Consider the following 15,942-nt stretch of genomic DNA (forward strand, 5'->3'; position numbering starts at 1 on the left):
CACTTGTCTCCAGGATTCACCCACCTGTGGGGTCCTCCGGTCACTGACTTATAAATCATGATGAAGCCACTGTTTCTTCTTCACTGTTATTGTCTGAAAAACGTACCTGTCCTTGACCCTCTTCAGATATAGAAGACCTGTCTTCCCTACTGCTCTGCAGGATATGAAACATCCAGTGAAGGGAAGGTGTGGGCTGCTCTACATTTTCGTTAAGGCTAAGCTAAGAGGCAGGAGACAGAGCCCATCTCAAACTCATCAGGGAGGAAATGGGCTTTGGGGGGCATGTCATCTCTCTGTCAACAAGAGCTCCAGGGGACTGGTCACCTGTTAGAAACCAAAGGAAGAGAACAGTAAGAGCTGGACTAACTCTTCCTTTCCCAAAGCACAAGCCCTGAGTTACCTGAAACCCATGCCCCCAACACAGTACACAGAAAAGACTTCACTATTCTTAGAGAATCATTTATTTGGGAGAATCAGTGTTCTCCATGAGAAGGAATTATTTGGGGGCAGGAAGTTTTCCTCTCTGGAAATGCTGGAGAAGCATCTTCTGGTGACATAGCAGAGACAGGTCTCTGAACACCGTGCCTTGAGCAGTGGTGAGAGTGGCTGCAGGGCCCTGGCTGGCTTGGCTCCTGCAGGTGGGGCTTGGATGGGGCCCATGTTCCCTGCGGGGCACAGATGAGGGATACCACTGATCTGCTAGCTGGTTCCTAAAGGCCACAACTTTCTGGGGGTGTCCGTCCTCATCTCGGATCCGTCTACTATTTGCAGGATCACTCTGGCCAGCAAAGACAGCTTCTTGGTGGCAGGGCTTTTTTGTGACTTTACAGGTGGGAGCCCTGTAGTTGGAAGGATGTCCCTGGATGGGATCTGCCCGAGCCAGCACTTCTGCCTTCCGCTGAGTTTTCCCAAACTTCCTTGGGGAAGGAAGGGGCTCTTGAGGGCAGGTGACATCTGTTGCATGGCAACGCCCCGGTTTCTCCTCTGGGAACTTCCCAGGAACCATCATGGTCTTCTGAGCTGTGGTCGTCCTAGTAAGGGCAGCTCTCTTTTTAACTGGGCCCCTGCTCTGTGCCGATGACACGGGGCTGCCCTTTTCCTGGGAATTTTCTTGGCTTTTGCCTTTTGTCCCAGGATGAAGCCATTGCAAAATGCGGTTCATCTTTTTGCTGAAGAGGCTTTCAGGAGGAGGCTGTCCCTTCTGTGATGGGGTCTGGGAAGACTTGTTCCCGACCATCTCCTCTAATGCCTTGTTCTGAGTAAAGAAGATCTTCCTTCTAGGTTGGGATGTCCCCAGCCCTGCGTCCCCTCCACCAAGCTCTTCTGCCTTGGGACCCAGAGGGCTCGCTGTCTTTGCAGCTGGTGGGAAATCCTTATCCTGGCCCCTCCTTAAAACTTCCTTAGGGACCCAAGGCTCCTGCTGCTGCTCCACGCTGATGACTCTGTCCTCCAAATGGGCACGCGGTACCTGGGAAGCTCTCATGTCCCCAGTGGAGACACCCTGGGCATGAGTCAGTGGCGCCTTGTAAGTCAAGCTCTCTGAGGCAAGGGACCTATCAGTGGGTTGGCCTTGGACCTGGCTCTGATTCCTCTTCTCTAGTTTAAACTTTAATTCACCAAACAGCTGTTCTTTAAGGCCTGATGATTTGGGATCTTGGGGAACTGGTCTTTTTGGTGGAGGCCTTTCAGTGGTCCCGGTAGTTTCTACTTTAGTCATCATTTGGGAGTTTCCTGGCTTGCTGGTTGTCAAGATGTTGCCAGTTTTTGACTGAAGAGCATTGAGCTCCTTGGCCCTGAATATCTCCCTGGATGCAGCTGAAGGTTCAGACTTATCTGTCTTTTTGCCCTGTCTTGTTTCTACTCCACCCCTGGTACTCACACTCTTCCCCTTTGGCTCATGTCTGGCCTCAGCTTGCCTTGCAGGCAGATTTGGGGGGTATCTGTTCCCTAGGGGAGAAAGTCTCTGACTGGCTTTCCCTGTGATGCTGTGTGTGACAGGCAGAAGAGTCTGTCTGGCACCCTTAATTCGCTGAACATCCTCTGCAAGCTCTTTGTTCATACCAGAGGGTGATTGTCTAAAGGTCCCCTGTCCTTCCCTGCCCATAGGTGAGGTGGCAGGGTAAGAACAATCCAGGACAGGAGCTGAATTTGTTGGTCTTGATTTGTCTTGATGAACAGGTTTAGAGCTTCCTCTAAGGGGCTCAAGGCCCCCAGATTTGGAGTCCACCTCAGAAATCAGGTTGGCTGAGGAGGGAAGGTAGGAATGGGACAAGGACTCGGATGCTGCACCTTTCAAAGTAAAGATCTCTATGGATTCAAGGACCCTGCGGGGAAGGCCCCACAGCATCCTCATATGAAAGCTTCTAATATGAGCTTCCAGCGTCTGTCGTGCACTGGAATCAATGAAGGGAAGTTCCTGGAAGGTATTCAGGTAGTAGTCCCCACCCACTGATGGTGGCAAAATCCTCTGTGTTATTTGGGCGTGGGATTTCACAGGAATCTGCAGTGATTGCTTGATAGCATGCCATGAACTATGCACAGTCCCAGGGAGCTGACCCTCATTGATTTCCTCAAACTTCTTGCTCAACTGTACTTCTAGGACATTTTTAAATTGTTTCTGATCTAGACTCGCACTTGAGGCCCTTGAATTTTTCCCTGACAGACTCGCCATGTGACTAGTTAGGTCTTTCTCAGAGTCACAGTCCAGATCATTATCTGAAGAGCTCTCTGGGTCACTCAACAGATGAGCTTTTGGGCCGTTCTCTGAGCTATGTCCCTGATCCTTCCCCACATCCTTCTCTAGCTGAAGCATTTCTGAGCCCCTCTCACAGAAGCTTCCAGGATGGCTCAGTCCACCATTTAGATTTTTGTTCAGAGAGACACATGAGTGTCCATGATTGTGCTCTGACTCAGGAATCTCTGAAAAATCTCTTAGAGGCATCATCAGTGACAGAGACTCATGGATCCTGCGGGGCAGGCCCCAGCGGTGTTGGATGAGCCTCTTTCGAAGGTGGTGGTCTAGTTTCTTCCAAAGCACATCACTGAGAGGAAACTCTCCAGGAAAGATAGAGGTTGAAACATGGGCCTGGGAGGCCTGGAGGTAAGGAGAACTGGGAGCTGAAGGACGAAAGTCTTCCCTAGATCTTTGGACAACGGAGGGTAAACCCCACAAACTTTCCTGTTGCTTCTGCAACACATTCCGCTCCAGTTGTTGAATTTCAGATGAGATGACAGACTCTGATTCATTCTGGGGTCTATGGAAACATACTCCAGAGATCTGGGTCTCAGGTAGAGGACCAGATGGTAGGATGGGGAGTGGGGACAGAAGGTGGGCCTGGGGTTGGACCTGAGTGAGAGGTAGGGGCTGGGATTGGGGCAGGGTTTGAGGCAAGGCTTGAGGCTGCATCTCAGGCAAGGACAAAGGTAGAGGATGGGAAAGTACTGGGGATTCTTCAGCTGTGGAGGCATTAAATATTGTAGTGAAAATGAATATAGAGGAACAGTCACCTGAGACATGGTCAGCAGGGGCCAAGGACTCGCTGTGCATAGATGGGAGACCCCAGAAGAGCTGGACATGTTTTTGTTGTAAATGGTCCTCTGAGGCCTTAGGATATGGGGGCTGCTGGTGCACAAGCAGCTCCTTTGGTTTCCCTTTGCTGTTCCATAAAGGCAGGGAGAATGCTGAGTCATGCTTATCAGCAATTGACTCCAACATTTTCTCTGAAGAATTTAATTGGTAGTCTGGCCTAAGTTCTTTTGGAAAAGAACCCCTCATCAGAAAATCAGTCCTCTTTTGGACTTGTCTCTCCAAGAGTGCCAGGACATCAGGGCTGAGAAATGGGAGGTTACCAGGTTCCACAAGGTTGTTGGCAGGGTCTCCCCTCAAAAAGCCCTCTGAAGAGTGGAGGGCAAGAAACTCTTGTTTGAAATCACATTGTGCCAAAGTGGAAGGGAACAAGTCTTTGGCATGAGCTTTCCACGAGGAGAATTCTGAAACCGAGAGGCTTGAAGGGTCAGTGCCTTTGATTGGTGGGACACAAGTAGACAACCCACCAGGGCTATCTGGAGATGAGTTCTCCAGCACGGGCTTCAATAAGGTGGAAAGTGAATCAGATTGAGTCACAGCTAAAGCACTGTCTCGTGGTGGTGAAACAGACAGGGTTGGTGGTGTGTGATGACAAGTCAATGAATCAGTGGGATCCATTGTCTGGGACACATTTGGTAAGAGGTTGACATCTTGGGAAAGGGTTGAGTCAAGAGAGAAGATGGTATGCACAGACAAAGTGGCCTCTGGTTGGAGAACAGGATCCACTGTCTGAGTGCCATGTGGTGGCAGAGGGGGAAAGGCAAGGGGTTGGGGTGGGGAATGGTCCACTGGGAATTCGGAATCCGAGGAAGGAAAAGGCTCTGATGACATAGAGTGACCCATTGGTGAGGGTGAGTGAAACTCAGCTAAGGGTGTCATTGGGTTAGGTGAAAGAATGGAGGGGGGCGGTGGGGAAGGCTCAGGTGGAGGGGCTGGTGTTAGGCCTCCTGGAGGGACTTCTGAGAAGGCAGAGGACAGAGTGAATGAGGACTCAGTCACAGAAGCTGTGGAAGCCAAAGAGGACACAGAGAGAGTATCATCTTCCAGGTCCTCCAGGAACAGCAGCCGATTGACCTCCGCAGTTATGCTATTACACACCTCACAGGAGGGGTCTGGACATAACAGTTGACGAACGCGGGTGGTATCGTGATGCTGGCCCGAGGGGCTGTGGGAGACAGGAGATACAAACCTGCAGCCAGGACCAGAAGAAAGGAGGACCTGCTGGCCTGGGGTGGGGGGTGGGGCCACCTGAAGCCTGCTGCCCCTTCACATTGCCCCACATCTATGACTTCACAATACACTCAACAGCCCTCACCCCAAGGCCTTCATTCACATACCCATTCCTAGGGCAACCCCCTGGGATGACTAGGGCAGGCCGCACTGAATCCCTGGAATTGCATAGAACGTGCTAAAGAGGGATCAAGAAAGAAGTGGAAAGACTGGTTACCTTTTCAGAATGGAAATCAGCTTCCTTATGTCCTCTGTTTCCTTCTTGTAACGTCTCCAACCTGGGCAACCAGGAGAGTGGGTTATGGAGGGAGTGGGTAGAAGCATAGATGTTAGACAGGAGTCCCTTTATGGGAGACCTTTGGGACATTAAACTCTGAAAGCCCTAAGAATCAGCAGATAAGGTCAAATGGTCAATGATATTAACAAGGTTCATATGTGTATGTTGCTTCATTTGTAAAGTACTTTCACATACATTATCTCATGTGATGCTCGAAACAACCATGTGGGGAGCACAGGTCAATGGTTACCTCAAAGACGAATCTGATCATCCACGAAGTCAAAGTACTTTCACAAGGTCAGGAGACAGAAGCTCTGACTCATGACATCTAACATGGCCACCTATTGGGCAATACCCATTGTTCAGGTCCATCACTGCTTCATGCCCAGAGGTGGGCAGAGCAGGAGTCTGAGAAGCGTTTCAGGTTCTGACTGCCTTCCCATGAGCCTCTCCTCTGAGGGCTCTGTTTTCTGACAGGGACTGTGGCTAGCACCTGACATCCTCAGAGGTCATGGACCTGGGACCTCATGGAAAGGACAGGGAGAGTCACCCTTGGAGAGCTCAGGTGGAATAAGCAGGACCTTACCTCCCGATGTTCCACCTTTCCTTCTCCTCTTGGCTGTGCCCTTACGCTGAGAACAAAAAGAAAAGAATCAGAAGCTGGGACTCATTTCTCTGCCTTCTCTCTCTAGGAAACTCAGATACTCATTATCCCATGAATAATATGACTATTTTAATTAATAGAACTTTGTGTTCCTTCCTGTTATTAATTTTTTTAAATGATAAAGTATTTCAATTTTTCCTTCTTGGAAAGACTTGAAGAAAGCTTTTGTCTATGAGGTCTACACTTGGTATTCTGAGTCAGAACTCCTCTGCTCAAGGAGGGCATAGACTCTGAGGCCGACAGACACGTCTGTGCTCCCTCAGATAGACCCTGTGTCCTGGACAGAGCTCAGACTTCAGCCTCTGCCCAGAGGCTCAGCCCTGCTCTTCTGATCTGCCCGATACAAATGACGCCTGACATGCGAATGTGACTCATGATCCAGCGCTGGGAACTCTGTTCTCCTGCAGAGATCCCAAACTCTCTAAATAACCCAATCTGGGGCCATGAAATCACTGTTGGGGATTTTATCCCAGAATCCTCCACCACACCCAGATGGTCTGTGAGCTTCAAAGGGAAACATTCCCTGCTGAACCCCTAGCCCTGCCCGGCCTATGCTCCTAGAAGGATGCTACTCCATCCTCTACTCAGACTTCCCATCTTAGGTGTCTCTCTGAGCCAACCAAACTCCTTTTAAAATATGGGGATAAAGATAGAAACAACAGTAAAGAATCACTGTTACAGGCTTCCCCAGCATTCCTTACCTTTTGGAAAGCTTTGGTTTTCCAGAAGGTTGATAAAGATGGAATCCCCACCAGGTAGCACAGGAACAGAAGGAGCAACCACAACCCACACAGGAAGGTGAGGTTGGGGTCAGTATCTAAGAATGCTGAGCAGATGCTCAGACACAACTCAATAGGGCTATTCAGAAATGAGAGAACATTCCAATGGCTGAACTCCATTGTCTGAATCGCGAGGCTGCCTGAAGCAACTGAGCTCTGAGAGTGCCAGCGCTTGCCTATAGTCCCAGGCCTGCATCACAGAGCACAGAAGAGTCACAAAGGTTTCTGAGGGTGGGGGAGGGGACATGAAGAGGTGTGCCCACAGCCCCTCCCCCACCCACCAGACTGGCACATCTCTCCACTCCTCCTGGGCCCTCTAGGTCCCTCTGCCCTGCTAATGTTACCACACAAAATTGGGGTTCTTCTGCCCAATGCACCGAAATAGCCAATTAATTATGGCATCAGCCTCTGGGAAAAGAGATCAGCTTTATTCTGAAAGATCCATCTGCAGGGAGAACAGGCGGCATGTGCCCTTAGATCTGTCTCCTTGATTCAGAATTTGGGGAAATTTAAGAGGTTAGGGAGAACAGTGTGGCAACTTGAAACACTGGGGTCACGGGTTTTGATTGGTGGGCTTCAAGCATTTATGGTAAGGTTTTACACATTTATGATTGGGTTCTGAACGTTTATGATGAGGTTCTACACTTTTATGATAGGGTTGTAAACATTCATGATGAGATGGGGAAGGAATTTTAACACCAAATCTTCCTGAATGAGGGACCCCTTGCTTCTGATAAGAGTCTGACTTCTAAGTTTCCGTCATGTCCCAGTCCTTGGGTTCCATGGGAAGGGGGATCCGTGGTTCTGCAGTCATTTCTGGTCAAGACGTCTTTTGTGCATGCTCTGGCTACATGACTCTGAAGATTGTCTGAAGGATAATTCTTAGTCACTCTGTTGATAAGAGTTGGAGTCAGTTGAACTAGTCCCGGAGGGCCCGGGGTGACACTGCCTGTAGTCCTATTTTCCAACTCCACCTTTTCATCAGATAATATATGTACTTAATGGAATTTTCTGCTTGTTCCATCTGTACCCCACATATCACCTGGGTCCACCTTTACTCTTTGGAGAACTGGACTTGGGTCTCACCAATTCTAATGCCTTGCAAGTCTGAGATACTGCCCAGAAGTTTTGCTTGTACCCAGACATTTACACTCAGGATCGTAATCATCCCCAAATCTATCCTTTCTATAGAATGTTTTTTCCTTACATGAACCCAGAAACACAACTTACAGTTCTACATTTTAGTTTTGTGAATACTGAATAGCAAATTTTAGAGGTTTTTTCAGTCAGCCTTTAGCATCTTCAGAGAGGATGACTCAAATAATTAAATGCATTATTCATTATTCAACATTCACAAAACTAGATAAATAAAATATAATATAAATGTGAATAATTATACCTTCAAGTGATCTTGGGGGTAAGTCTGCAGCACTTATTTTTCTGAAGTTAGTGAAGCTTAAGCTGCATAAAGACTTTCAGACACACTACACACACACACTCACACACACACACACACATCTTTTGACAAACCAAATGACAAGAGACTTTCACGTTGAGGTATATGGGGTAACTATTTGTGTTCAAAATTGATTTGACTTGAACTCAAGAAGCCTACCTTATGGCCTCTCAAACATGCACTGTACATATGCTTTAACCATTAAAGTGAAGAGTGCAAGCTCTTAAGATAAGAATGCACACTTCCCCGCCTTATGCGCTATTGGTAACGCCCTCGTTGGAACTGCTAAAATAAGTTCCCTTTCCTGACTTCAGGATCATGTTGACCTGCTAGTTTGCAACTGAATACCTCTGAAACTTTGATGAAAATATATCCTGGGCATGTTTAATGTATGTTCTTTGTTCTAAAAAGATATAAGTCTGTACTGAAAATCATGCTTCTGTGGAATGCTTTCTTCCTTTCTGGGAAAGGCCTTCCTGGGTTATAATCCTCAGTCTGGCTCAAGTTAAACTTACCTTATTTCTCTTATTTATAAAACAGTTATTGGTTATTTTGCATCGACATAATCCAGTATTTTCAAATCCAACAATAAAGCATTTTCTCCCTTTATTTCAATCTTTTCTTTTTTATTTTGAGCCCACTTTTTCTTACTCTACCTAAAATACAGACAGTCCCCGCCCTCTACAGGTGGACACATCCCTTAGTCAGTGCAGGCTGCTGTGACAAAACACCACAGACTGGGAGGCTTAAACCACAAACATTGATTTCTCACAGTTCTGGAGGCTTGGAAGTCCAAGATCAAGGCACCAGCAGATTCAGTGTCTGGCCAGCCTCACTTCCAGGTTCACAGACACTTGCCTTCTCCCTGCAACCTCACGTGGTGGAAAAAGAGGGTGAGGGAGCTCTGTGAGGTCTCTTGTATGAGGACACTAATCCTCTTCATGAGGGCTCCACCCTCATCACCGAACCACCTCCCCAAGGCCCCATCTCCTAATGCCATCACATTGGGATTAGGTTCCAACATGTCAACTGGGGGGACACAAACATTCAGTCCATATACTCCCCAAAGGCTGGGATAGGTTGTACTGTGCTAAGCTGTTGATCCCCTCAGCCCTCAGGTGGCAGGTGGGACCCAGGAGTGTCAAAGCCCAGGACAAAATCTCGTCTTGTGCAGCCTCATCCGAGTGTCCTTGTGGGCCCTGTAAATATGATCTCTTCCTAAGAGCGCCTGCCACGAAAAAGGCTGAAAAGCTCTGCTCTGTATGATCACCCCATGTATGTTCAAAAATCAACTACCTGTCACATTTTTTCAGGCTCCTTTTGTCAGGTTTAAATAATCCCAGTACTTCCCTCCCCTCCTCCTACATATTCTTTTCCAAACTCCTTATCTTCATGACAGCTGTCCTCTGACGGGTCTCCTAATTTCTCACGTCTTTCTTAAGCTGTGATGCCCTTGCTCTGACGCCCACAGCCCAGCACTGTCACCTGATCTCTGTGAAAGGGTGAGACAGCCTTCACTCTGGTGGGGTCTCCTTTCAATTACACAGGAACAGGTACCCTTCCTGGAGGACAAAACCTGCCAGGAGGCGCCATTTCCTCCTTGCCTTGATAGGCAGCCTGAGCCAAGTTTCATGTAATAAATATTTACTGCTGGAAACCAGGAGACACAAGTACCTGTAAGTCATGTCTCTGTCCTTGAACCATGAGCTGCGGGTTTAGGGAAAAGCCCTGCACAGGTCAAGAGTGACTGCACAGGAGAGGCCCCGGCACATCTGGGAACAGCCAAGCGATCTCAGGAAGACATCAGAGAAGGGACAGACACTGTGGGTGACAACTGCTCAAACACACCGGGCTCCTCAGGAGGGTGTCCCTGCAGCTCTCCCCTCTCCAGTTTCTGATACAAATCAACAAAGATGGTCAAAGAGCAGCTTGCCTCCTTTACAAGGGCACATGTTGGCTAGATATCCTTAACATACACCGAGTGCCTTCAGTTAACACCTACCAGAAGTTTCAATAAAAAGGCTTTTCCCCAAATGCTGGTACGATTCCTTTTCTAAACAAGGAACAAGATTCTAAAGGTACAATGTTTTTTGTTTGTTCTTTTTGTACCACCAGAAAGAAACCCCATCAATGCTTAATGGGAGAAGTCCATAGCACTTGCCCCTCCCACACTAACATCAACAGTAATAAGAAACTTACGTGTCTAATTTCTAAAGCACTTTACTTTCTGCGATCTCAGTGGATTTTCACAACCACCCTGGGACGCAAGCAGGACAGGTATTATTGTGCCCCTTTTATCAATGAGTAAAACTGAAGTTCAGAGAGGGTGAGTGACTTCCCCAGATCATTCAGCAAGTGAGTAGCAGAACCCTGACTACTAAATCCCCTACATCCTCAATGTGTCTATTTTCAACAATATTAGTAGGAGACTTCTTGAAATACAAAGAATGCCAGAGTCCTAAAATTAAAGCAGTTGTGTGGCTAAGAATGTTCATTGTCTCCATTAAATGCTGAGAAATTTGGGACCATTCCAAGCAGCATAGCGGTTGGGTTCCCATACTCTGATTTGGCGGCCCAGGGTTCACAGGTTCAGATCCCAGGCGCAGACCTACACACCACTCATCAAGCCACGCTGTGGCAGTGTCCCACATACAAAAAATAGATGAAGATCACCACAGACGTTAGCTCAGGGCCAGTCTTCTTCATCAAAAACAAATAAAGCTATTGTTGTTATTCTGTCCCCTCTTAGGTACATTTTCCTTTGCCCTCTCAGCAGCAATGTCTTTATAGCTTTTCTCTACTCCCCTCTTAAAACCTGCCTCCAAGAACTGTATTACACCTGACTCTCAGTAAGGCGTAAATGAATAATAACATTTGAAACGTCACCCCTCCAGGAATACACCTCACACATTTTACATCTCTCTCACCCTAAGCCCTGTAACAAAGCTCTCACCAGACCATTTCAGGCAGACATGCAGAGGTGGCAGAGATGGCTTTTGGCAGCGTGAGATCTTCTCCCCACAGCCCCATGACATCTTCCCAGTGGACCGACGTGACCACAGAAGTCTGGTCCTGGATTTCAGATGGCACGTGCTTCTGTCTCCCAGGATTGTGTTTGCCACAAGCTCTAGTAGAATAACGTGCTGCCATTGGAGGAGACTCAATAGGGCTAAGTCATTAGTTTGGGATTCTCATACATTCTCAATTTTCTAGGGACAGTCCTCTCACATCCTGACCACTGTCCCGGGCATGAGCCACATGGGGGCAGCTGTTTTCAGGATACCGAAAAGCATGAAGAAGAACAGATTCTGGGGAAATATCCTTTAAAACTACATTTAAAACGACAGCTGTACCATGTCCTTCATTCATTCACAGAATAAACTTTTACTGAACTCTACTATGTAGTATTTCTAGTAGAAATATCAACAAAATAAGGCAGTGCCTCTGCCCTCGGGCAGGTCACAGTTCAGCAAGTGAGACCTGTAACAACTATGATAAAGTGATAGAAACTGTAAAAGAAGTAGGAATAAGAACACAGTGAAAACACTGATAAAGGAGCAATTAATTCTCCTGGCCAGAGGGAGAGAGGAGAGGAGTCAAGGAAAACTTTAGAGTTCGTGCCAAGTGAAATAGGCCTTGAGGTCACTCGTCCCCTTCTCCTCTTCCCTTTCTTCCTCTTCCTTCCCCTCTTCCTTTCTTTAGACTTTATTTTTTAGAGCAGTTTAAGGTTCACAGCAAAATTGAGAAGAAGATACGGTGTTCCTCTATGGCTCCCCACACACAAACACACAAAATCTCCCATTATCAACATCCAGCACCAGAGTGGGACATTTGTTACAATTGATAAACCTACACTGATACATCATTATTGCTCAAAATCTATAGTTTACATGAGAGTTTACTCTTGGTGTCATACATTCTATGGCTTTGGGCAAATGTACAATGCCATGTATCCATCATTGTAGCATTATACAGAGTAGTTTCACTGCCCTAAAAATACTCCGTGCTCCACCTCTTCATCCCATCCTCCCCACTAACGCCTGGCAACCACTGATCTATTTTACCATCTCCAGAGTTTTGCCTTTTCCAGAATGTTACTCACATAGTTGGAATCAGACAGTGTGTAGCTTTTTCAGATTTGCTCCTTTCACTTAGTGATATGCATTTAAGGTTCCTCTGTGTCCTTCATCTAAGCTTCTTGCTTTCTGAGATGTTGGTAGTATAACCATGTGAGATTCCCTATGAAATGAGATCTTTGGGGTCTAAATGCAGTTTTTATTCAAATTTCTGGGGGCATCAATTTGCCCTCCTACCAACCCTCTCAAAATTAGCCCTTGAATCAGCAGGAATGATGGTGATGCCTAATGCTTAACATTTGAAAATAATGAACACCTTATGATCTCAAGGTTCTATTCTTGAGTTCTAGAAAGTCAGAAAAGAGTGTGGGAAGAGGAAGTGCAATCCAGCCAGAGGGAACGGGAGCAAACTTGTAACATATATGAAAGTACATGTCTGGTCACGCTAAAGCACAGGGTACGTGCCTGAGAATGAGAGTAGAAAACACTTAGACTGAAAAACTAGAAGACTCAATTGTGAAAGACTTTGAATGACAGTTTAAGCAGCTTGAACTTGTGCTGAGGGCAGTGGGAAGCTAAGGTTTTCATAACCAGAAGCATGGCATACTCAGATCTGTGTTTTGGAAAGATGACTGGCAAAAGAGAAGCTGGCTGAGAGCTCAAGGGAAATGTGCACATTAGTCACTGTATCTCATAGGACTCTTTCTCTTGCAGATGACAGAAAACCAGATGAATTCTGGCTTATTCAAAATTTTTAATTTATTGGCTTATATTTCTCCATAATACAGGAGTAGATTCAGCTTCTGTCTCACCATCCCTTGGTTCTGATCTCTTAGCATTAACTAGTTCTCAAACAACTTCTGTTGGGTTCCCATGATGGCATCGAGCCAGGAAAAACAAAGAATTGTTGTCTCAGTGTTCCCAATTAAAGTGCCAACATTCAAGTGAATGGGATCAGCTCAGGTCATAAGAGCACCTCTGAAATAATTACTGGGAGACAGAGAATACTATCGGCCTAGTCTAAGTCAGTCCTACTCAAAGTGTGGTCCATGGACCAGTACCTGTTCCCACATTTTTGTTATCACCTGCCACATGTTAAGTATAAAAATTAAGGATGGTTAGAAATTTGTACTGCAATTTGACAAGAGTAATTAAATCTAATTATAAAAAAATTGAGGCTTATATTGTATCTTTATTTTGTGTGTCATTTTTCCAGTACTTCATTTGCATTGTATTTTTCACAAGTATCAGTTCACAGTGGATGGGGATGTGGGAGAGAAAGCAAACTGGGCCTTCACCACAGACAGTTTGAGGAACTGTGGTCTAATGTCCATGCTCCGCTGTGAAGCCTGGGGGCAAGTCAGCATTCTGGAAGCACACAGGGAGACTTCGGGGAGCTCCTTCCCTCTCGCCATGAGAGGGGGCAAAAACAAATGTCCACTATAATCATGGGACCTAATCTGGACAGAGGAGGGGCACTCCCAGACTCACCTCAGCTCTCCTATAGAAAATCCTGGTGAAGTCTTTTCAAGCATAGCACATTACTGATGCTAAATTCTCACACTGGAGAACTGAGTTTCCTACTAATCTACCGGAGTAATGGAGGGAATAGTGATGGATAAGGCAGAAAAGCTGGACATGGGACATATCATTCAGGGCTTTATAAGTCATGTTAATGGTTTTGGATTTATATTATGTGCAAAGGGAATCCACCAAAGCTTTGGAGCAGGAAGAAGACAAGATCCAGTGGATTGAGGGGGAATAAGAGTAGAAGTAGAGAGACTACCTGGAGAGCTATTCCAGTAATCCAGGTTTTAAAAATGCTTGTTTGGATTTAGGGTGATGGCAGTAGAGATGAGAGTGAGTAGACCAATTGAAGACATACTTAGAGGAGCTTTAAACAGCACTTGGAGATGAATCAGACTGAGAAGTGAGCGATGAAGGGATTTGAGAATGACTCAGGTTTCTGGCTTGAGCAGCTGGATGCACAAAAGCACTGTTTACTGAGATGAGGAAGCCTGAAGAGGAAGAGATTCATGGATGGATGAGCAAGTGCTCCATTTTGGATAAGTTGAGTTTGAGATGCCTGACACATTTACAAGCAGATATTAAACAATTTCCTACATATAGGGCTCAGGAGCTCAGAGGCATTATTCACAGAGATAAAATCTGCACCATAATTGTTTGCTCTTACCTAATCCCATTTTCAGCGAGAGACCAATTTCATCACTGTACCTTCCAGAGCCAGTAACCAAAGTTGCAGCTTAAATTCTAGCATAAACTTGGAAGTAGGGAGACTCTTTTTAAAGACTCCATTATGAAAACACTTTCAGAGCAACCTTTGATAAATGAAATGGATCACTGAGCTCAGGACCCTGGGCTCCCAACCTGAGGTTTATTGGGCACCTACCACATGCTGGGCTACATGCTTTACATGCATCGTCATATTCTCATAGCAATCCTGCAAGGTGGCTTTACTACTCCATCTAGTTTACAAATGAAGAAACCAAGGCTTAGCAAGATTAACCAGCTTTCTCAGTGCTATGTAGCATCACAGCTCAGTTAGTAAAGTGACAGCCCGGAAGTAAGTGTTAGAAGTGACACACGGGAAGCCAAGTGTGTCTGACCCCTTCAAATTTCACTGCTTTCTTGGGATTATTGTTTTGCCTAACATGATGACCTAAAATGTCAGGAGTATTTTCTTTCCTAGAATAGGAAATACAACTCCCCTCCCACACCCCACGTATCCCTTTGCTCCACAGGGTTTCCTTTCTTTATTTCTCTTAGAAAAAAAAAAGTAGCTCCTCCATAAATCATGGATGAGGAAAGATGAGCAAGACTCAAATATTCCAATGATGCTGACAAAATTAGGCTTTCTTAAGGCACTGTTAAATACGTGCATAACTGTGAGCTACAGAAAGGAAACATTCGCCCTGGCACTACTGCCTTCACTAGAAAAGCATTGTGATTTGATGGATGGGGAATGAACAACTCCTACGGCAGCTGCTGCATCATTAACTGCTCAAGTAGGCTTAGCTATGAGGAAAAAGGAGTCTGCTCAGGTAGTCAGCCTGTTACCATTGCAAAAACAACTGACCACACCCTCTGCACGGGCTTCGTGGTCTGATTTTGTTAGGGTGTAAGTCAGCTTCAAAATTAATACAAAGTAGGTGTACAAGTTAGACACCGACACATTGATTTCAAGGTTGGACTTTAAATTGTTTTTTAAAGTCTTTTTCTGATATACCACACCCTCTCTAAACTTTCCAGAATTCAGAGGTTCAATTCAGCAACCTATTCCTCTCTTATAGTCAATTGTTGACATCGTACTCTTTATCCCTAAAGGCCTGTGAATTATTTTTAAAGTGACAGGTTAAAGGAAAGAACAAAATGGACTATGTTATCATTTCTCCGGTTTAAGAAATAATTTGAGTTCCTTTGAGCCTTCCTGTTAGATGGTATGGCAGACACTGTTCATGAACTATACGGCACGAGGATAGTCATAGCGTCCTTCCTCCTTGATCATGAGCAGTGAGGCTGACAGCTCTCAAGGGACACCTGAGTGGTTTTCTGTGTTTTGCTGTCACAAACTGCACTGCTATGAACATTCCTCTACTGCCTTCCCACGTCTCCCAGTGCAAATGTGCAAAAATTTCTCTGAAGTGGGACTGATCAATCATGGGGTATTTTTATAGGCGTTTTTTATTCTGAAGTGGTTATACCAATTTACATTCCCACCCACAGTGTATGTGTTCCTCTTGCTTCATTTTCTCACCAACAATATGTTAGAGTTTTTCATTTTTGCCAGTCTCATGGGTGGAGGACATGGTAGTATGTTATGGTTTTCATTTACATTTCCTTAACTACGAATGAG

At 45.9% G+C, this 15,942-nt stretch overlaps 2 protein-coding genes across 9 annotated transcripts in view; one reads left to right on the plus strand and one right to left on the minus strand.

The window, feature by feature from the left end:
* The window catches only part of LOC102147868 (FERM domain-containing protein 3), a 277,621-nt gene that overhangs the window by 40,792 nt on the left and 220,887 nt on the right, over nucleotides 1-15,942 (plus strand). The window lies entirely within an intron of this gene.
* The window catches only part of LOC138920328 (spermatogenesis-associated protein 31D4-like), a 40,591-nt gene continuing 25,092 nt past the window's right edge, over nucleotides 444-15,942 (minus strand). Inside the window, exons 1-4 of one of the 2 annotated variants that reach the window (XM_070248379.1) lie at nucleotides 6,459-6,765; nucleotides 5,680-5,725; nucleotides 5,034-5,094; nucleotides 444-4,751 (exon numbers count right to left, since the gene is read on the minus strand). In XM_070248379.1, the coding sequence (XP_070104480.1) occupies nucleotides 497-4,751; nucleotides 5,034-5,094; nucleotides 5,680-5,725; nucleotides 6,459-6,656 (4,560 nt within the window). In that variant the 5' untranslated portion in view covers nucleotides 6,657-6,765 and the 3' untranslated portion in view covers nucleotides 444-496. Of the gene's footprint in view, nucleotides 4,752-5,033; nucleotides 5,095-5,679; nucleotides 5,726-6,458; nucleotides 6,766-15,942 lie in introns of those variants that run through there. The other variant, XM_070248380.1, reaches the window with a different exon arrangement.

The sequence above is a fragment of the Equus caballus genome, chromosome 23, assembly GCF_041296265.1.
Source record: "Equus caballus isolate H_3958 breed thoroughbred chromosome 23, TB-T2T, whole genome shotgun sequence".
NCBI classification, from domain to species: Eukaryota; Metazoa; Chordata; class Mammalia; order Perissodactyla; family Equidae; genus Equus; species Equus caballus.